This window comes from Mixophyes fleayi, chromosome 2, assembly GCF_038048845.1.
Source record: "Mixophyes fleayi isolate aMixFle1 chromosome 2, aMixFle1.hap1, whole genome shotgun sequence".
Classification (NCBI taxonomy): domain Eukaryota; kingdom Metazoa; phylum Chordata; class Amphibia; order Anura; family Limnodynastidae; genus Mixophyes; species Mixophyes fleayi.
In genome coordinates this window covers 5,502,145-5,518,023 of record NC_134403.1, presented here as the reverse complement: position 1 = coordinate 5,518,023, position 15,879 = coordinate 5,502,145, and the positions used below count along the sequence as shown (strand labels likewise).

The 15,879-nt window shown below is 44.8% G+C and overlaps 1 protein-coding gene across 4 annotated transcripts in view; it reads left to right on the top strand.

Moving 5' to 3' along the window:
* Window positions 1-15,879, top strand: part of PDE2A (phosphodiesterase 2A) — a 661,195-nt gene that overhangs the window by 499,479 nt on the left and 145,837 nt on the right. For all 4 annotated transcript variants that reach the window (XM_075198335.1, XM_075198336.1, XM_075198339.1 and 1 more), the window contains one exon: window positions 6,011-6,063. In XM_075198335.1, the coding sequence (XP_075054436.1) occupies window positions 6,011-6,063 (53 nt within the window). The remainder of the gene's footprint in view (window positions 1-6,010; window positions 6,064-15,879) is intronic.

Sequence of the window (15,879 nt, the reverse complement as noted above, 5' to 3'; positions counted from 1 at the left end):
TCTCTCTCCCCCCTTCCCCCTCTCTCTCCCCTTTCCCCTCTCTCTCCACTCCCCTCTCTCCCCCCTCTGTCTCCCCCTCTCCTCTCTTCTCTCTCCCCTTTCCCCTCTCTCTCCCCCCTTTCCTCTCTCTCTCCCCTTTCCCCTCTCTCTCCCCCTCCCTTCTCTCCCCCCTCTGTCTTCCCCTCTCATCTCCTCTCTTCTTTCTCCCCTTCTGCCTCTCCCCTTTCCGCCTCTTCCTCCTTTCTCTCCTCCCCACCCTCTCTCTCTCCCCTCCGCTGCCTTCCCTCTCTCCTCTCCTCTCTCTCCCCTTTCCCCTCTCTCTCCGCTTCCCCCTCTCTCCCCACTCCCCTCTCTCCCACCTCTGCCTGCACCTCTCCTCTCCTCTCTCTGCCCTTCCCCCCCTCTCTCTCCCCTCTCCCCCCCTCTGTCTCTCCCTCTCCTCTCCCTCTCCTTCCCCATCTCTCTCCACTCTCCTCTCCCCCCTCTGTCACCCCCTCTCCTCTCTCTCCCCTTCCCCCTCTCTTCCCTTCCACCTCTCTTGCCCCTCTGTCCCCCCCTCTCCTCTCCTTTCTCTTCCCTTCCCCCTCTCTCTCCCCTTTCCCCTCTCCCCTTCCCCCCTCTCTCCCCTTTCCCCTCTCTCTCCCCCCTTCCCCCTCTCTCTCCCCTTTCCCCTCTCTCTCCCCCCTCTGTCTCCCCCTCTCCTCTCTTCTCTCTACCCTTCCCCCTCTCTCTCTCCCTCCTTTCTCCCCCCCCTGTCTTCCCCTCTCGTCTCTCTTCTTTCTCCCCTTCCCCCTCTCTCTCCCCTTTCCCCCTCTTCCTCCTTTCTCTCCTCCCCACCCTCTCTCTCTCCCCTCTGCTGCCTTCCCCCCTCTCCTCTCCTCTCTCTCCCCTTTCCCCTCTCTCCGCTTCCCCCTCTCTCCCCACTCCCCTCTCTCCCACCTCTGCCTGCACCTCTCCTCTCTCTGCCCTTCCCCCCTCTCCCCCCCTCTGTCTCCCCCTCTCCTCTTCCCCATCTCTCTCCCCTCTCCTTTCCCCCCTCTGTCACCCCCTCTCCTCTCCTCTCCTCTCCTCTCTCTCCCCTTCCCCCTCTCTCTTCCCTTCCACCTCCCCCCCCCCTCTGTCTCCCCCTCTCCTCTCCTTTCTCTCCCCTTCCCCCTCTCTCTCCCTTTCCCCCTCTCCGCTTTCCCCTCTCCCCTTTCCCCCTCTCTGTCCCCTTTCCCCTCTCTCTCCCCCCTTCCCCCTCTCTCTCCCCTTTCTCCTCTCTCCTCTCTCCCCCCTCTGTCTCCCCCTCTCCTCTCTTCTCTCTCCCCTTCCCCCTCTCTCTCCCCCCTTTCCCCTCTTTCTCCCGTTTCCCCTCTCTCTCCCCCTCCCTTCTCTCCCCCTCCCTTCTCTCCCACCTCTGTCTTTCCCTCTCATCTCCTTTCTTCTTTCTCTTCTTCCCCCTCTCTCTCCCCTTTCCCCTCTCTCTCCCCTTCCCCATCTCTCCCCCCTCCCCTCTCTCCCCCCTCTGTCTCCCTCCTCTCCTCCCCCGCCCCCCTCTGCCCTCTACCTCTGTCTCCCCTTCCCCTTTCCCCTTCTCTCCCCTTCCTCCCTCCTCTCTTGATTGTCTGTACACACAGATACACAGATGTTAGGGCAAATATAATGGAGCAGATATATCCTATTTACTATACAAATCAATGATCTATAGTTCTATACCTATTTGCATGTCAGAGAACTGACAGTGTCTCCCATACATAGCCTCACGTCACATGATTAAAGGGACATTATACTGAAGCAGTTGTAAAGCAAATACTTCCTGAGCAATGTAGGTACACAAGTTATTGCATAGCGAGTAATTAACCATCTTCACATTAATTCTGTTAGTGAGGGCGCTGTGTTATGTATGATTAGTAACATGATTTCTCTCCTGCTGACGAAACATCACGGTAGCTAATAACGATAAATAATCACATGGAAATAAAATGATATATTTTATAGATGCAGAATGATGTACAGAGAGAAAGCGCACTGCTCATAGCTTTACTTTTATATGGGGTATATATATCTTTAAATTGTAAAGGTAGAATAATGACTTTTTAGTGAATAAAAGGTGAAAAGAATTGAGTTAATAAATGATATTATTACGCCAGTGGTGGTTTAAATTTTTTATACTTTCAATCTCTTTACCCCGCTCTTTCCAACTTTAACTTTATTTCATTGGTGCAATTTAAATACTAAATATGTTTTAATATTTAAATGTAAGATTATGATTCTTTGCAATCTCCTCTCAAATATTAAACCTGTCTCCTAGCTTCATTTTTAAACCGATAATGTTAGACATTATTGGATGATGACAATGTTATACGGTGTGCATTATATGGGGTTTGTATTGGTGGGCCCCTTATTCTAATCAACTGGTGACTTTAATTTTGTTATCTTCCTGACCATATAAGGACGTGATCATCAACTGTGTATAATTAAAATATATGTTTAGGCATAAACGCTAGAGACTTAGGGCAACATTTATCAATCATCGGCAAAAATGAGAAATAGTTATCAATCCTTATCGCATGGATAAGGATTGAACTATTTCTCAAATTTATTAAAAACGGATCACAGAAACAGCAGTTCCGATAAACTGCTGTTTCTGTGATAAAAAAAAAATCACATTTACCCCCCTCTTCTGAGCGCTGTCTCAGGATCTCCTCCTCGTTCTCTTCATCCTTCAACTGCGCGTGTGCATTTCGAAGAACTGCACATGCGCACAAAGATCCCTCCTCTGTCTGCAACTATAGTTGCAGAGAGAGCGCGCTGAGTGACAGGGAGGGATCATGTGATCCCTCCACACATGCGCTGTCCGGCTCTGCTCTTCGGAGCAGAGCTCACAGCATTGGATTTTTTCAGTTATGATAATGTATGCCAGCTTCAGCTGACGTACATTAACATGACAAGTTACCAAAAAAAATGTTTTTCTGAACTTGTTAGATTGCGGCTGGGAGCAGTCACCATACTGTTGAATGGTGACTGCTCCCAAAAACGAAGAGGAGTGCAAAGCAGCAGATATCCATGATATCTGCTGTGATGCATCTTTCATAAATATGCGGAGGACATGGAGGGACCTTAATTTCCCGGTAAGAGCACTATCGTGCTTTCTTAAATATGCCACTTAATTATGGTCACTTTGCCGAAAAGTTTGTCTCGTGCATTTTAACCCCCGCTAAGGCTTTTCTCACCCACGTGCTGAGCCTATTTGACATTTTGGACTAGTCACATCAACATACCTCCCAACATGACTGACACCGGCAGCGGAATGGGGGGTATGAAAACATTGCCCCGCTGCATAGTCAGGCCTAGCACTATAAACCGCTAGGATGCCAATTACATGCCTTACTTCCCCCAAAATTCCCACCCACGGGACAAACATGCCCCGGGGTGGAACAGCGGCAGAGAGCCCTTCAATCAGGACAGTTGGAATGTATGCGTCAATGTCAGTAATTTGTTTATGCAGTAGCCACACAAATTACGCCTCGTTTTTTCATAAGACTTGAATTTTCAGAAAATACTATTAGAAATTCTACCCAAAATGGCCAAAAAGTGTCTCCGTGCCCTGCTGTAATCTACTACACGTATGTACCTGTCAGCATCTGCAGCAGTCTGTGGGTCCGTCGGACCCACCGGCTCTATGGAATGTAAAAAGAAAGATAAAGAAATAAATGCTCCGAGTCTGCCCCTCCTAATGATATTAACCCTTGTGCTGCCAAAAAGCTACCCTACCATAATAACAAGTGACTCTGCAAAAATAAAACGTTTGCCTCCCCCCCCTCTAGGAGCACCCAGCCCCGGGCTGAGAGCACTAGGGCTCTTCACACAACGCTAGGTTAATAAAATGTGTGAAACATTATACAAAAATATAAAACATTGTTAATGGCCCAGTCTGCCATGAACAATCTGGGTATGCTGGTGCTTGTAGAACTACAAGCACCAGCATACCCATGGCAGCCAGGGCCCATTGAGCCATATAGGTCCACAAAGTAAAATCTAAGTAAACCACCCCCTTCTTGGGCAGCACATTAGTTTATTAAAAAGAAAAATACCCCTAACTGAAATAAATAAGACACCGCAATGTAACCACATAATGTTATTAAAAATAATAAATCCCCATATACTGACCTTCTGATGTCTTGTAAGGTTTTTATCCATAATGCTTGAAACCATAAAAACCCACATAATTGGCGCACCCCTCCTGTACATTGATTACGGAACCATGCCTCGTCCCCGCCCAGGACACGCCCCATGTAGTGCGCAGTAACTGTCTCTGGCGCTCACCAGTACACGGAGCAGGGCTGCAGCCGCGTCTGACGGTTCTGAGCAGAGTGATTCTGCATTTGATATGTTCAGTATCAGCAGATACATCCCTAGATGAATGAGGCTCTTAGTGTCTGCTCCAGTCCACATACTAGAAGCGTACTGCAATGGACGGACAGACAGCAGTGTCAGCGGAGGCCTCTGCGCAGTAGTATAACAGACGTCATGAGACCAACCTCCTGCCGCTTTGTCATTATATAAACTGTTTTCACTTTACACCAAGTGCAGCTGGAAATTCACTTCTTTGCGGTAGTGCAACTGGAAGGCACAAAATCATCATCATCATCATCATCATCATCATTTATTTATATAGTGCCAACATATTCCGTAGCGCTTTACAATTGGGGACAAACATAGTAAACTAATATGCAAACTGGGTAAAACGGACAAAGAGGTGAGAAGGCCCCGCTCGCACGCTTACAATCTATGTGCCCTAATAAAATTAAAGGATAGGAAGAGAACTCTGACGATCCTTCCGCAAAGCTGTTTGGTTTGATTGGTTAATCATACACCTGACTATAATTCTACAAGATCCCTGACTTCTCTTCTATTCATTCACTTTGTATTTTGTTAATTGATAAAAAACAACTGTTAACTCTTCTATTTTTGACATCATTCCTACTTTGCAGCATTTTTTCCACACCTGCCTAAGTACAATGCATAGAGGATGGTTAGAAATAATACAGTCTAAAGCAATATACATAGAATTTATACCATATTAAATGACATATATCCCAACTATAAATATTGCTCATTCTCGTGTTATGTTTCTATCCTATGGACAAGATGGAATATTTGCCTTTAGCGCTCAGAGTTGCAGCGTAGTCATTTAACCCTAGACACCAATGTAATACACTAGCTGCTCAGATGTGTGATTCTGTACAACAACAGCCTCAGGCAATACAACTGCTGCAGTCATTGTGATGCAGTCTGCGTATTCCATGTATGTCTGCTATTAAATCCCCCAAATGTTATCTGATCTGCACCAGAAGCAGAGTGGTAGCAGTCCAGCTGCCCTCCTCGCCCTCTCTCTCTCACTCTCCATACCTACCCTTGTCCTGGCCTTTCTCCCTCCCTCACTCCCCCCCCCCCCCCCTCCATCACTGGACCCGCTAGGGCTCTCTAGCCACAGGCGCTGTCAGAAGTTGAAAATAGGGAGGCACCAGAGAGCAGCAGTACCAGCCAATCAATAGAGGAGACGAGACATAGTAAAATATAATCTGGGACAGAAATTATATATATATATATATATATATGCAGAATTTCAATAATTGTCCATTGAAACGAATGCTCCTGGAATTGCCACAATGTCTTATTAATAAGCAACTGTTCTTTTACTCTGTATATAAAATGTAGTATTCACTTACTAGTCTCATAAATGAATATAGTTTGGAGCATTTGCTATAACATTATAACCCTGGTCAGTGACTGCCATGAGGGGGTTGTAGTGCTTTCCATCCAGACTTAGGTGCATCTGCCCAGTAGCAAAGTGTTTCTGGGAGTTATATCCCAACGTTAGAGATAAGGATATTGTAGTGGTCTTACATGGCCATAACCTCCGAATCCGAATCTGTAGTTATACCTGTACATGTGCACGTGTGGCGTGTGTTTAATATTCCATGGATGGATGTATGTTCTTACTAGATTTGTGTCTGTTTTACAGGGGAACTGTATGACCTGGATGCTGCATCGCTGCAAATTAAAGTCATTCATTATGTAAGTACTGTATATATAACAAAACAGAATAGGTGCAATAATTATTTAGTACTAAACTCACAATTTCTGTAATTTCCATAAAATGAATGGATAGGCTGCATTCTCAGTGATGTCACTGGTTCCTAGTGACTGGATAGGCTGCACTCTCAGTGATATCACTGGTTCCTAGTGACTGGATAGGCTGCATTCTCAGTGATGTCACTGGTTCCTAGTGACTGGATAGGCTGCACTCTCAGTGATGTCACTGGTTCCTAGTGACTGGATAGGCTGCATTCTCAGTGATGTCACTGGTTCCTAGTGACTGGATAGGCTGCATTCTCAGTGATGTCAATGGTTCCTAGTGACTGGATAGGCTGCACTCTTAGTGATGTTATCGGTTCCTAGTGACTGGATAGGCTGCATTCTCAGTGATGTCACTGGTTCCTAGTGACTGGATAGGCTGCACTCTCAGTGATGTCACTGGTTCCTAGTGACTGGATAGGCTGCATTCTCAGTGATGTCACTGGTTCCTAGTGACTGGATAGGCTGCATTCTCAATGATGTCACTGGTTCCTAGTGACTGGATAGGCTGCATTCTCAGTGATGTCACTGGTTCCTAGTGACTGGATAGGCTGCATTCTCAGTGATGTCACTGGTTCCTAGTGACTGGATAGGCTGCATTCTCAGTGATGTCACTGGTTCCTAGTGACTGGATGGCTGCACTCAGTGGTGTCACTGGTTCCTAGTGAATGGATAGGCTGCACTCTCAGTGATGTCACTGGTTCCTAGTGACTGGATAGGCTGCACTCTCAGTGATATCACTGGTTCCTAGTGACTGGATAGGCTGCACTCTCAGTGATGTCACTGGTACTAGTGACTGGATAGGCTGCACTCTCAGTGATGTCACTGGTTCCTAGTGACTGGATAGGCTGCATTCTCAGTGATGTCACTGGTTCCTAGTGACTGGATAGGCTGCATTCTCAGTGATGTTACTGGTTCCTAGTGACTGGATAGGCTATCCAGCACCTATCAAGCTCGTCACTCTTACATTCAAGGCCCTTGCCAATTCCACTGCACCCTACATCTCCACCCTACTCTCTATTCATGCTCCATCCCGCCCTCTCCGATCTGCCAATGACCGTCACCTCTCTTCCCCCCTGATCACCTCCTCCCAGGCGCGTATCCAAGACTTCGCCCGCGCTGCCCCCCTCCACTGGAATAAGCTCCCTTCCTCCATCAGAATTTCCCCTAATCTGTCCAGTTTCAAACGGGCTTTAAAAACCCACCTTTTCCTTAAAGCATTCCAGTCTCCCACTTAACGTCCTACCCTTTCTTCTGCCTCTTTTCCCTTCCCTTACCCTTATCCTCCGTTCCTCCTTCTCTCCCTCTCTCCCCCATGTCTCTCTGTCTGTCTACCCCACCCCTTAGATTGTACGCTCCTCTGAGCAGGGCCATCTCTCCTCCTGTCTTCACCACTTTTAACTCTGCTCTCCAGCTACCTAGCCCTCCTCCTCGAGGACCCTCTTCCCCCCGTCCACTCTCACTCCCTCCCCTCTGGGTGTCTCCCTGTCATCAGTGCCCTCCCTCTTGGACTCCGTCATTGGCGGACCTTCCCCTCTCCCCTTCCCCGCCCCTTTAGCTGTGCTTTGAGCTCACTGAGTTACTGTGCTTATTGTTTACTGTACTGTGCTGTCTCACCTTGTATTGTAATTTCGTTTGTCCCTGTACGGCGCTACAGACACCTAGTGGCGCCCTATAAATAAAAATTAATAATAAAAAATTAATAATAGGCTGCATTCTCAGTGATATCACTGGTTCCTAGTGACTGGATAGGCTGCATTCCCATGGTTCAGCCCACACAAAGTCTTTTGTCTATACAGAGTAAATGCACATTAAAGAAAGTTGACTGCTACCTGGAAAATGTCTTGCAAAAGTCTTCTATCATAAATTGTGCAGATCACATGACCCAACCCTGCTGTAATCATGTGATATTTTTCTTCTGCCATCCTGGAAGAATTGTCAGCAAACTGCTTCTGACATAACTCAAACCTGCAGAAGCTCAGCTCAGTAATTAATATAGAAAGCTCGCAAAACCCTTTTAAACAAGCTCTGAATTTCTTTTTTACAAGTTGACGTCAGTCCTGGCAGCCTCGTTGCTTCCTGAGCTGCTAATAACTGTTACAGGAGACTGTGAAATGAAAGAAGTAAATTAGTAGCACTAATTATTGTTAATTCAATGCTCAAATGTACAATTTCACTGGTAGTCTCAGCACAGAGGGATTAGTGATGGCAAACAGTGACCCTGAAGCAATTTGGAAAGTGTTATTTGCACTGAACCAATTACTTGAGATTAGGAATAATAACATAGATTTCTGTTATTGTGTTATCTGAAACACTCGGAAAAACAACGTGTTTAGCAGAGAAGCCGACAGGTGTAGAGAGTTCTGGTGACACTGGAACGTGTACGTTATATCATCCAGATGGAACAAATCAGCCCTGTACTAGATTCCATTACTGCAGCAGATATTGCACAAGTTTTCTCTGAGACCTCTGAGAGGGTCAGTTAACTGCCCAGAGCAGCTCTTTAACTATTTAAATTGACCTTGTCACTTCCACACTAAGTAGGTTGTTGGAAAAGATGGTAATCAGAATAACCACAACATAGAAATATGAAAGACCACAATTAGAAGTACTCAGTACATGAAACTTTGTTAGGAGACAGCTTATTGTTCCTGAGGTTCCTCTCCCACCTCCTCCCAACAGTATGTTGCCTTATTAGCTCCGCTCTCTGATTGTGCTCTTGTCCAAGTAGTGTGTTCAAGATTTGTAGATTTAATTGGAGGGACCTGAAGAAGACGGTGGGACAAAGCCATATTTAAGCTATAAGCCCTGCAGAGCATTTTAATAACAGAAAGAGCGTTGGTGCAATATCCAGGGACCTAACGTGTTAGGATTGTTTTTATTTGCTACACTAATTCATGGGGCGTCTCTGATCTGCCATTCTACGCAATAGATGGATTCTCCTTTAATACATTGTTGTGTCCCAGACAAAGTCGTACTAGTGAGCCCCACACATGGTGCAAATGTACCTCACAATAATAGTGTACAAACTTCCGCAGAACAGTATATTATTGTTCTATAGATATATCCACATTTTATTCAGACCTAATACTGGACTTTGGATACAGCAGACTCAGGTCACCATAGTGCAAACTCTCAACCAAGAGTTTTTATTTGTTCAACTTCTTGCTCGAAATTAATAAAAAACAACTAGATCTAAAAACAACAATTTATTATCATGTTTAAAAAGAAATCCTGCACAAAGGATTCATATTTCTGCCCTATCCCAGCCTCCTCTGGGGCTGCAGAGAGCACAAACATGTGTCTGCCCAAAATTCCTTCATTACCTTGTTTTCGTTTCATAGTATATTATAGCAGAGACTTATGAGTATTTTCACCTTTAAGGCTATTGTTATATATTGTTTATGGTAGAGGGTTCACCCTAATCTTCATGATTGCAGACCCAGCGCACGGTTCCCTCGGTAATATTATGCAGTTATATGTCACCCGCACAGTACACAGAATAATGCAATATAATCTACTCAGTATCCAGCTTCTTACAATATGCTAGATGTCCGTTATAACCTTCTCCTTATCCTAATCCCTGCTGGAAGCCCATCACTCCATCTCCGAAAGCGGAAGGACTTCTGTGCTATACAGATAAATCACTGGGCTGTTGATATCACAAATGACTTTGTGGATACAGATTTTATAAACATTTTTTCTCGTGACTTTTATTCCTACAAGAAAATAAAAGTTCTGTTTGTGAAAGCAATCTGCATGTTCTTAGCTGCGGTTTCCTAGCAGAAATTATTTCGTTTATCTAAAATAAAGAAAATCCTGTGTATCTGCGGGAGCCGAGGACTACAGAGCATTGATACCGGATTATTTATAGAGAGGGAACAAAAGGAAAGAGCAAAAATATCTGGTAGAAGCCAGTGTCTGTAAAATGAAGATGATGAGGGATCAGCACACGCCTTACTAAATGGAATAGAAAATCTGTTTTATGTATGGTAAAAATAGAGGCCAGTGATACACTGCTGTGAGGGCAGAGGGGACAATGATTCATTAATCCATCTATTGTGGTGTCAGTCGGCTGCTGAGGAACATCTCCACAGATTCTTTAGTCCTTCAGGACAAACACTTCTGAGTTTCACACTCTCAGTGTACGTTGGCTTCAGCCATAATCAGCTCATAGTTTATTGTTACAGATGAGGGAAGTTTTCAAAACTGTCCCGTTCGCCTTATTACACAACAACATTTTGCAGGGCTTGCTAGCAGAATCTGGCCTTATATGTTGCTAGGTCCTGCCCCATCCCCACCGCACAGCAGAACGAGCTGACCGCAGTTGTCCCAGCTCTATTGGTGGACTAGAAATCCAGCAGAATGTGATTTAACAAATGCAGTGCTGGAATGGTGTTCCATGGAAAGACGAAGCCAAGATTGTATCAGTGGCCCAGTGGTTGTCCCATCACAAGACTTGATCGCACCCCTCGCTCATCATTGTTTAGTATAGTGGATAATATTTGGCAGGGTAAAAACCTGTATGTTTAACACTGACCCTTGTACATATTGGCTGCTCCCATCTGCACACAGTTATTTCTGCAGGACCTTTCTGTAGTCAGTGGCAGCCATTGTTCAGTAGGTCAGCGGATAGGACAAGTGCATGGTCCCTCTCCTCCCTCAGAGATGGCGCTGCTCCTTGGTCAGTGCTCCCATATTTCCGCTGCTTCTTTCCTGAGCAGATGGGGTGGAAACCGCTACTTTGTGGTATATGGCATCATAGCCAAGTGCCACACTCCCGGCCCATAATGGCCCTGGAGCTTCACAGGTAAGAGCTGCTGGATGCTCCTCCTCCATGGCAGTGATGAAGGAGCCCCCGAACTATTAGTGCTTTAGGCAAAGGCCTAGCTTCATCCAGTGGTGCACCAGCCCTGCACAAACCTCGCCAACCACGTGTGCAAGTACCAGGCGAAGTTCAGCTCCCTCCTCATTCCGCCAACTACAACCATCGGATGTTTCACACATTGTACCCTCAAAGACAATGCCCTCTTGCCGCCCACATCTATGTTGAACCATGTGCATTTCTGCATTAGTCTGCACGTGACATCGCGTGGCAGCATTTGCGCACAGAATTGCCTGTTTTCACTCTTGTAACATTTTTTTATTGTCAGAGACAGAACTTGCATTTAGCTATTTTGCTTTATCTTTAAACGTTGTGAATTTATTTAAAGATCCCCAAAATAATACTTTAAGTTTGTTAATTATACCTCAAAATTTTACAAATCATGCAGCAAATAATAGTATATTGAAAGAATAATTGTATCTTTATTTAGCTTTATTAGAATTAATAATGATATCGCAATTACATTTTCCAAATTAAAATGAAGAATTGCACAGGGAGAATCACCAGTGCCTCATTATATCTAAGTAGTGTATCTAAATTCCGTCTTTGTTCCTTATAAATCATTATCCCAGAATGTTCTATGCGCGACGCAGGGGGCTCAGCGTTGTATTTGTGAGCAGCGGACCCACCGCCTGAAATCAGTCAATCAAATGAATCAGGAAACTTCCCTATTGCTTCAAGTTCTGTTCATTCCATTGTTCCTTACATAATGCAAAATTAATATCTGGGGATTAAGAAGCGAGTGCTCCCCGCTGAGACAGGATGCAGCCATTAGCGCCATTTGCAGCTATTCACCTGAAATTGCTATTGTTAGGCTTCTAACCTCGCTCCTTCTGATGAAACGGCTCAGGGATGTTTTGCTGATCTGTCTGATGGCAGAAACAGAAATCTCATGTGTTTTCCTCTCTCTCCCATCCATCAAGCTCTCAATTGTTCCTTTATTGTGGTGACAATGAGAAGTACATTATGTTCTACGCTGGGGCTTCAGCAGTGAGAGATAGGAGGTGTGACTGCGCTTTTCTTTCCAGTGCCTGCAGTGTCATTACTTCCTCCGCTGTGACCTTAGAGCCGGACCCTGCGTTTAGAGAGAAGAATTTCTGGATAATAGTGTTCTCCTGCCGTGCTCTGAAACCTCGGTTGGTTTAGGACAATACCCACTTTCCAGCAGCTGGTAACAAAGATTTAGTGGTATTGGCACACACCCCAATGCCTGCACTTCTGCTGTGCACATTGATTCTCCAAGCTCTCCTGTTGTTCTCTGTTATTCTCCTTCTTCGTACTGATTGTATTCAGTCGTCACCGTCCTTCTCACCTCAGTACACTGTACTCTACCTGGAGATTAAATAAACAATACATGTATTGATGGGTTAGATAAGTGGTGGGGCACAGGTGGTCCAGGGGTCTAATGTAGCCCTCTTGAGGGTCACCTGCAGCCGTCCTGAAAAGAGATGACCCTATTTTAAAGATTTCGACATTAAATGAAGAGGAAAGTATAACTGGATAACTGGATAGTGATGACTTCTCACCAATGCTCCCACTCAGAGATTCTGAGAATGAGTTTTACTAAACATTGAGGACTGTGTATTACTGAGCTTAAAAATACACATGAAACAACTGAAGTACTTATACTACATATGGTCTCTTTCACTATTCTATAGCAGGTTACCATGGGAGAGGGGAGATGCATCTCTTTCTGAGCTAGCAGAGTGTGAATGACAAGCTTATAGACTTGCTCTGGAGAAATGCACCGTGTGGATTGGTTGATTCATACACAAGGGGCAGGGCCAGTTATGTCACAGTAGTTTACAGTACAGTAATGGCCAAAAATATTTGGCACCCTTGCATTTTTTTTTCACCATTTGTTCCAGATAATTGTTGAAACATATTTTGATAGCCACATATATATTTATTTCATTTGTAGTGGAATAGCACACAAAAAAAGAAAAAAAATATTTACTGCACTGACATGCTTAAATGGGATGAACAAAGTTATTGGCACTTTTTACAAGTAGTTAAAAATAATTAGATTCTCTTTCCATTTGGAACCTGTGGTCAGCAGCAGGTGCCTGCAATATAAAAATCACTCGCTAATAAACAAGCTTGAATAGAGGAAATTACTCATTCTCCTGTTCTGTGTCGCTGTGTGCACTGTAGTGAGCACAGAGAAAAGAAAGATAGACGGAGAATTGTCGGAGGCGGTCAGACAGAAGATTGTAGACAAACATGGACAACCTCAAGGCTACAAATCTATCTCCAGAGACCTTGATGTTCCTGTTTCCACCGCACGTAATGTTATTAGGATCTGTAAGGCCCCTGGCACTGCAGCCAACCTCCCGGGAAATAGACATCTTGGTCAAAGTTTGCAGCACAGGATTGTTCTAATGGTGGAGGAAGCTCCTGGATCACCTGCCGATCAGACTCCAGCTGACCTTCAGACACCCAGTACAACAACTTGCACCTTCCCTCACCAAGTCAGTGAAAGGCGGTTATATGGAAGGACGCCGGAGGGACACTCTGATGAGAGAGAAACAAAGGATCGACTGGAGTTTGCCAAAACACACCTGAACAAACCAAATCTGGGAGAATGTCCTGTGGACAGAAGAAACCTCACTAAGCACAATATCACTATATATACAGAAATCATCATGAAGAGAACACTGTCCTTATAGTCAGACATGGAGGAGGTTCAGTGATGATTTGGGGTTGCTGTATCTTGAATGTGAGTCTGGCATCATGAGATTACTAGGCCATTCTGGAGCTCAAATGTTGAGTGTCAGAGAGTTGGGTCTCCGTCGAAGGTCGTGGGCCTTCCACCAGGACGATGACCCCAAAGGAATGGTTCAAGACAAGACGCTGGACTGTTCTGAAGTGACAGCAATGAGTCCATAGATCAGCTGGGGAGAGATCTGAGAACAGCAGTTGGGAGACGTCACCTTCATGTCTGGGAGAACTGGAGCTGTCTGCACAAGAAGAGTGGAGCAGACAGCCGGTAGAGAGGTGCCTGAAGCTCCTCCATGGCTACAGGCAGCGGACTAAAGGCCGTGCTACCAAATATTACATATAGGGTGTCAGTCGTTTTATCAATGTCATGTCTTCACTTTCTGATTGGAAATAATATACAGTATCACATTCCTAATCAAAACCAAAGGTTCTGTAATATTAACAGAGAAAGAATTTTGGAGACCAAATACTGTTATTAAATGTCACCTTGTAGAGGAAATTGTGTGTTGTTGGAACAAAGTGTAAGGGTGCAAATAAATATTTCTATATAAACATACAATACTGTGCAAAATTTTTAGGCAGGCGTGAAAAAAATGCCGCAAAGTAAGAACGCTTTCAAAATTAGAAGTGTTAATAGTTTATTTTTATCCATTAACAAAATGCAAAGTGAATGAACAGAAGAGAAATCTGAATCAAATCAATATTTGGTGTGACTGTCCTTTGCCTTCAAAACAGCATCAATTCTTCTAGGTACACTTGCACACAGTCAGGGATTTTGTAGGATCCTAGCCTGGTATGATAGGTTAATCATACACCTAACAGGTGATAATGATCATCGTAGGTTGAAACACCGTCATTAACTGACACAGAAAAAGTTGTGTAGGAGGCTTAAAACTGGGTGAGGAACAGCCAAACTCTGCTGCAAAGGTGAGGATGTGGAAGACAGGTTCATGCCACAGGTCATGTACCCAGGTCATACACCCAGTAATGCACCCAGGTCATGCACCCAGGTCATACACCCAGGTCATGCACCCAGGTCATGCACCCAGGTCATGCACCCAGGTCATGCACCCAGGTCATACACCCAGGTAATACACCCAGGTCATGCACCCAGGTCATGCACCCAGGTCATACACCCAGGTCATGCACCCAGGTCATACACCCAGGTCATGCACCCAGATCATGCACCCAGGTCACGCACCCAGGTCATACACCCAGGTCATGCACCCAGGTCATGCACCTAGGTCACGCACCCAGGTCACGCACCCAGGTCACGCACCCAGGTCACGCACCCAGGTCATACACCCAGGTCATACACCCAGGTCACGCACCCTGAGCACAGACACAAGGTAGTTATACTGCATCAGCGAGGTCTCTCCCAGGCAAAGATTTCAAAGCAGATTGAAGATGTGCTGGTTAAGCTCTTTTGAAGCAGCACAAAGTACCAGGCAATGTTGAGGACAGTAAACGCAGTGGTCGGCCAAGCAAACGTAATTCATCAGATGAAAGACACATCATACTTACTTCCCTTCAATATAGGAAGATGTCCAGCAGAGCCATCAGCTCAGAACTGGAAAGAACAGTGGGACCCAGGTACACCCATATATTTTTCGGCGTCTGGCCAGAAGTGGTCCTCATGGAAGAAATGTGGCCAAAAAGCTATTACCTTCGACATGGAAATATCTTTAATCACAAATAAATATATATATATATACATACAGTATATAAAGAGCGTACATATACACACACAATATATATTATTAGATATTTCCAATGACACACTGCAGTATGAATCTGGTCCGTAATTCTGTGTACGGTCGTGTTACCATCCTAGCTGCCCTCACAGGATGAAGCGGAATCCTGTTTGAAGACATTTATATTTTATTTTGACTGATTTAGAGCATGGTCACAGTGCATCTTCTTGGTTCAGATATATTAGCAGTAATGTAGAATCCATGTGGAGTTGAATTATTAGAGTAATAAAAGCTGAATAATGTATCTTTGTAGAGTGAATGGAATAGAGCTTATTATTATCATAAGTAAGTGACTGCATCCCGCACATTCCTCCAATCTCTGTAGATTGCCCTGAATTATTGTCAGATTCATTAAGGCACGCAGAACAAACGTAAATTGCTTTATTTAATTTTAAC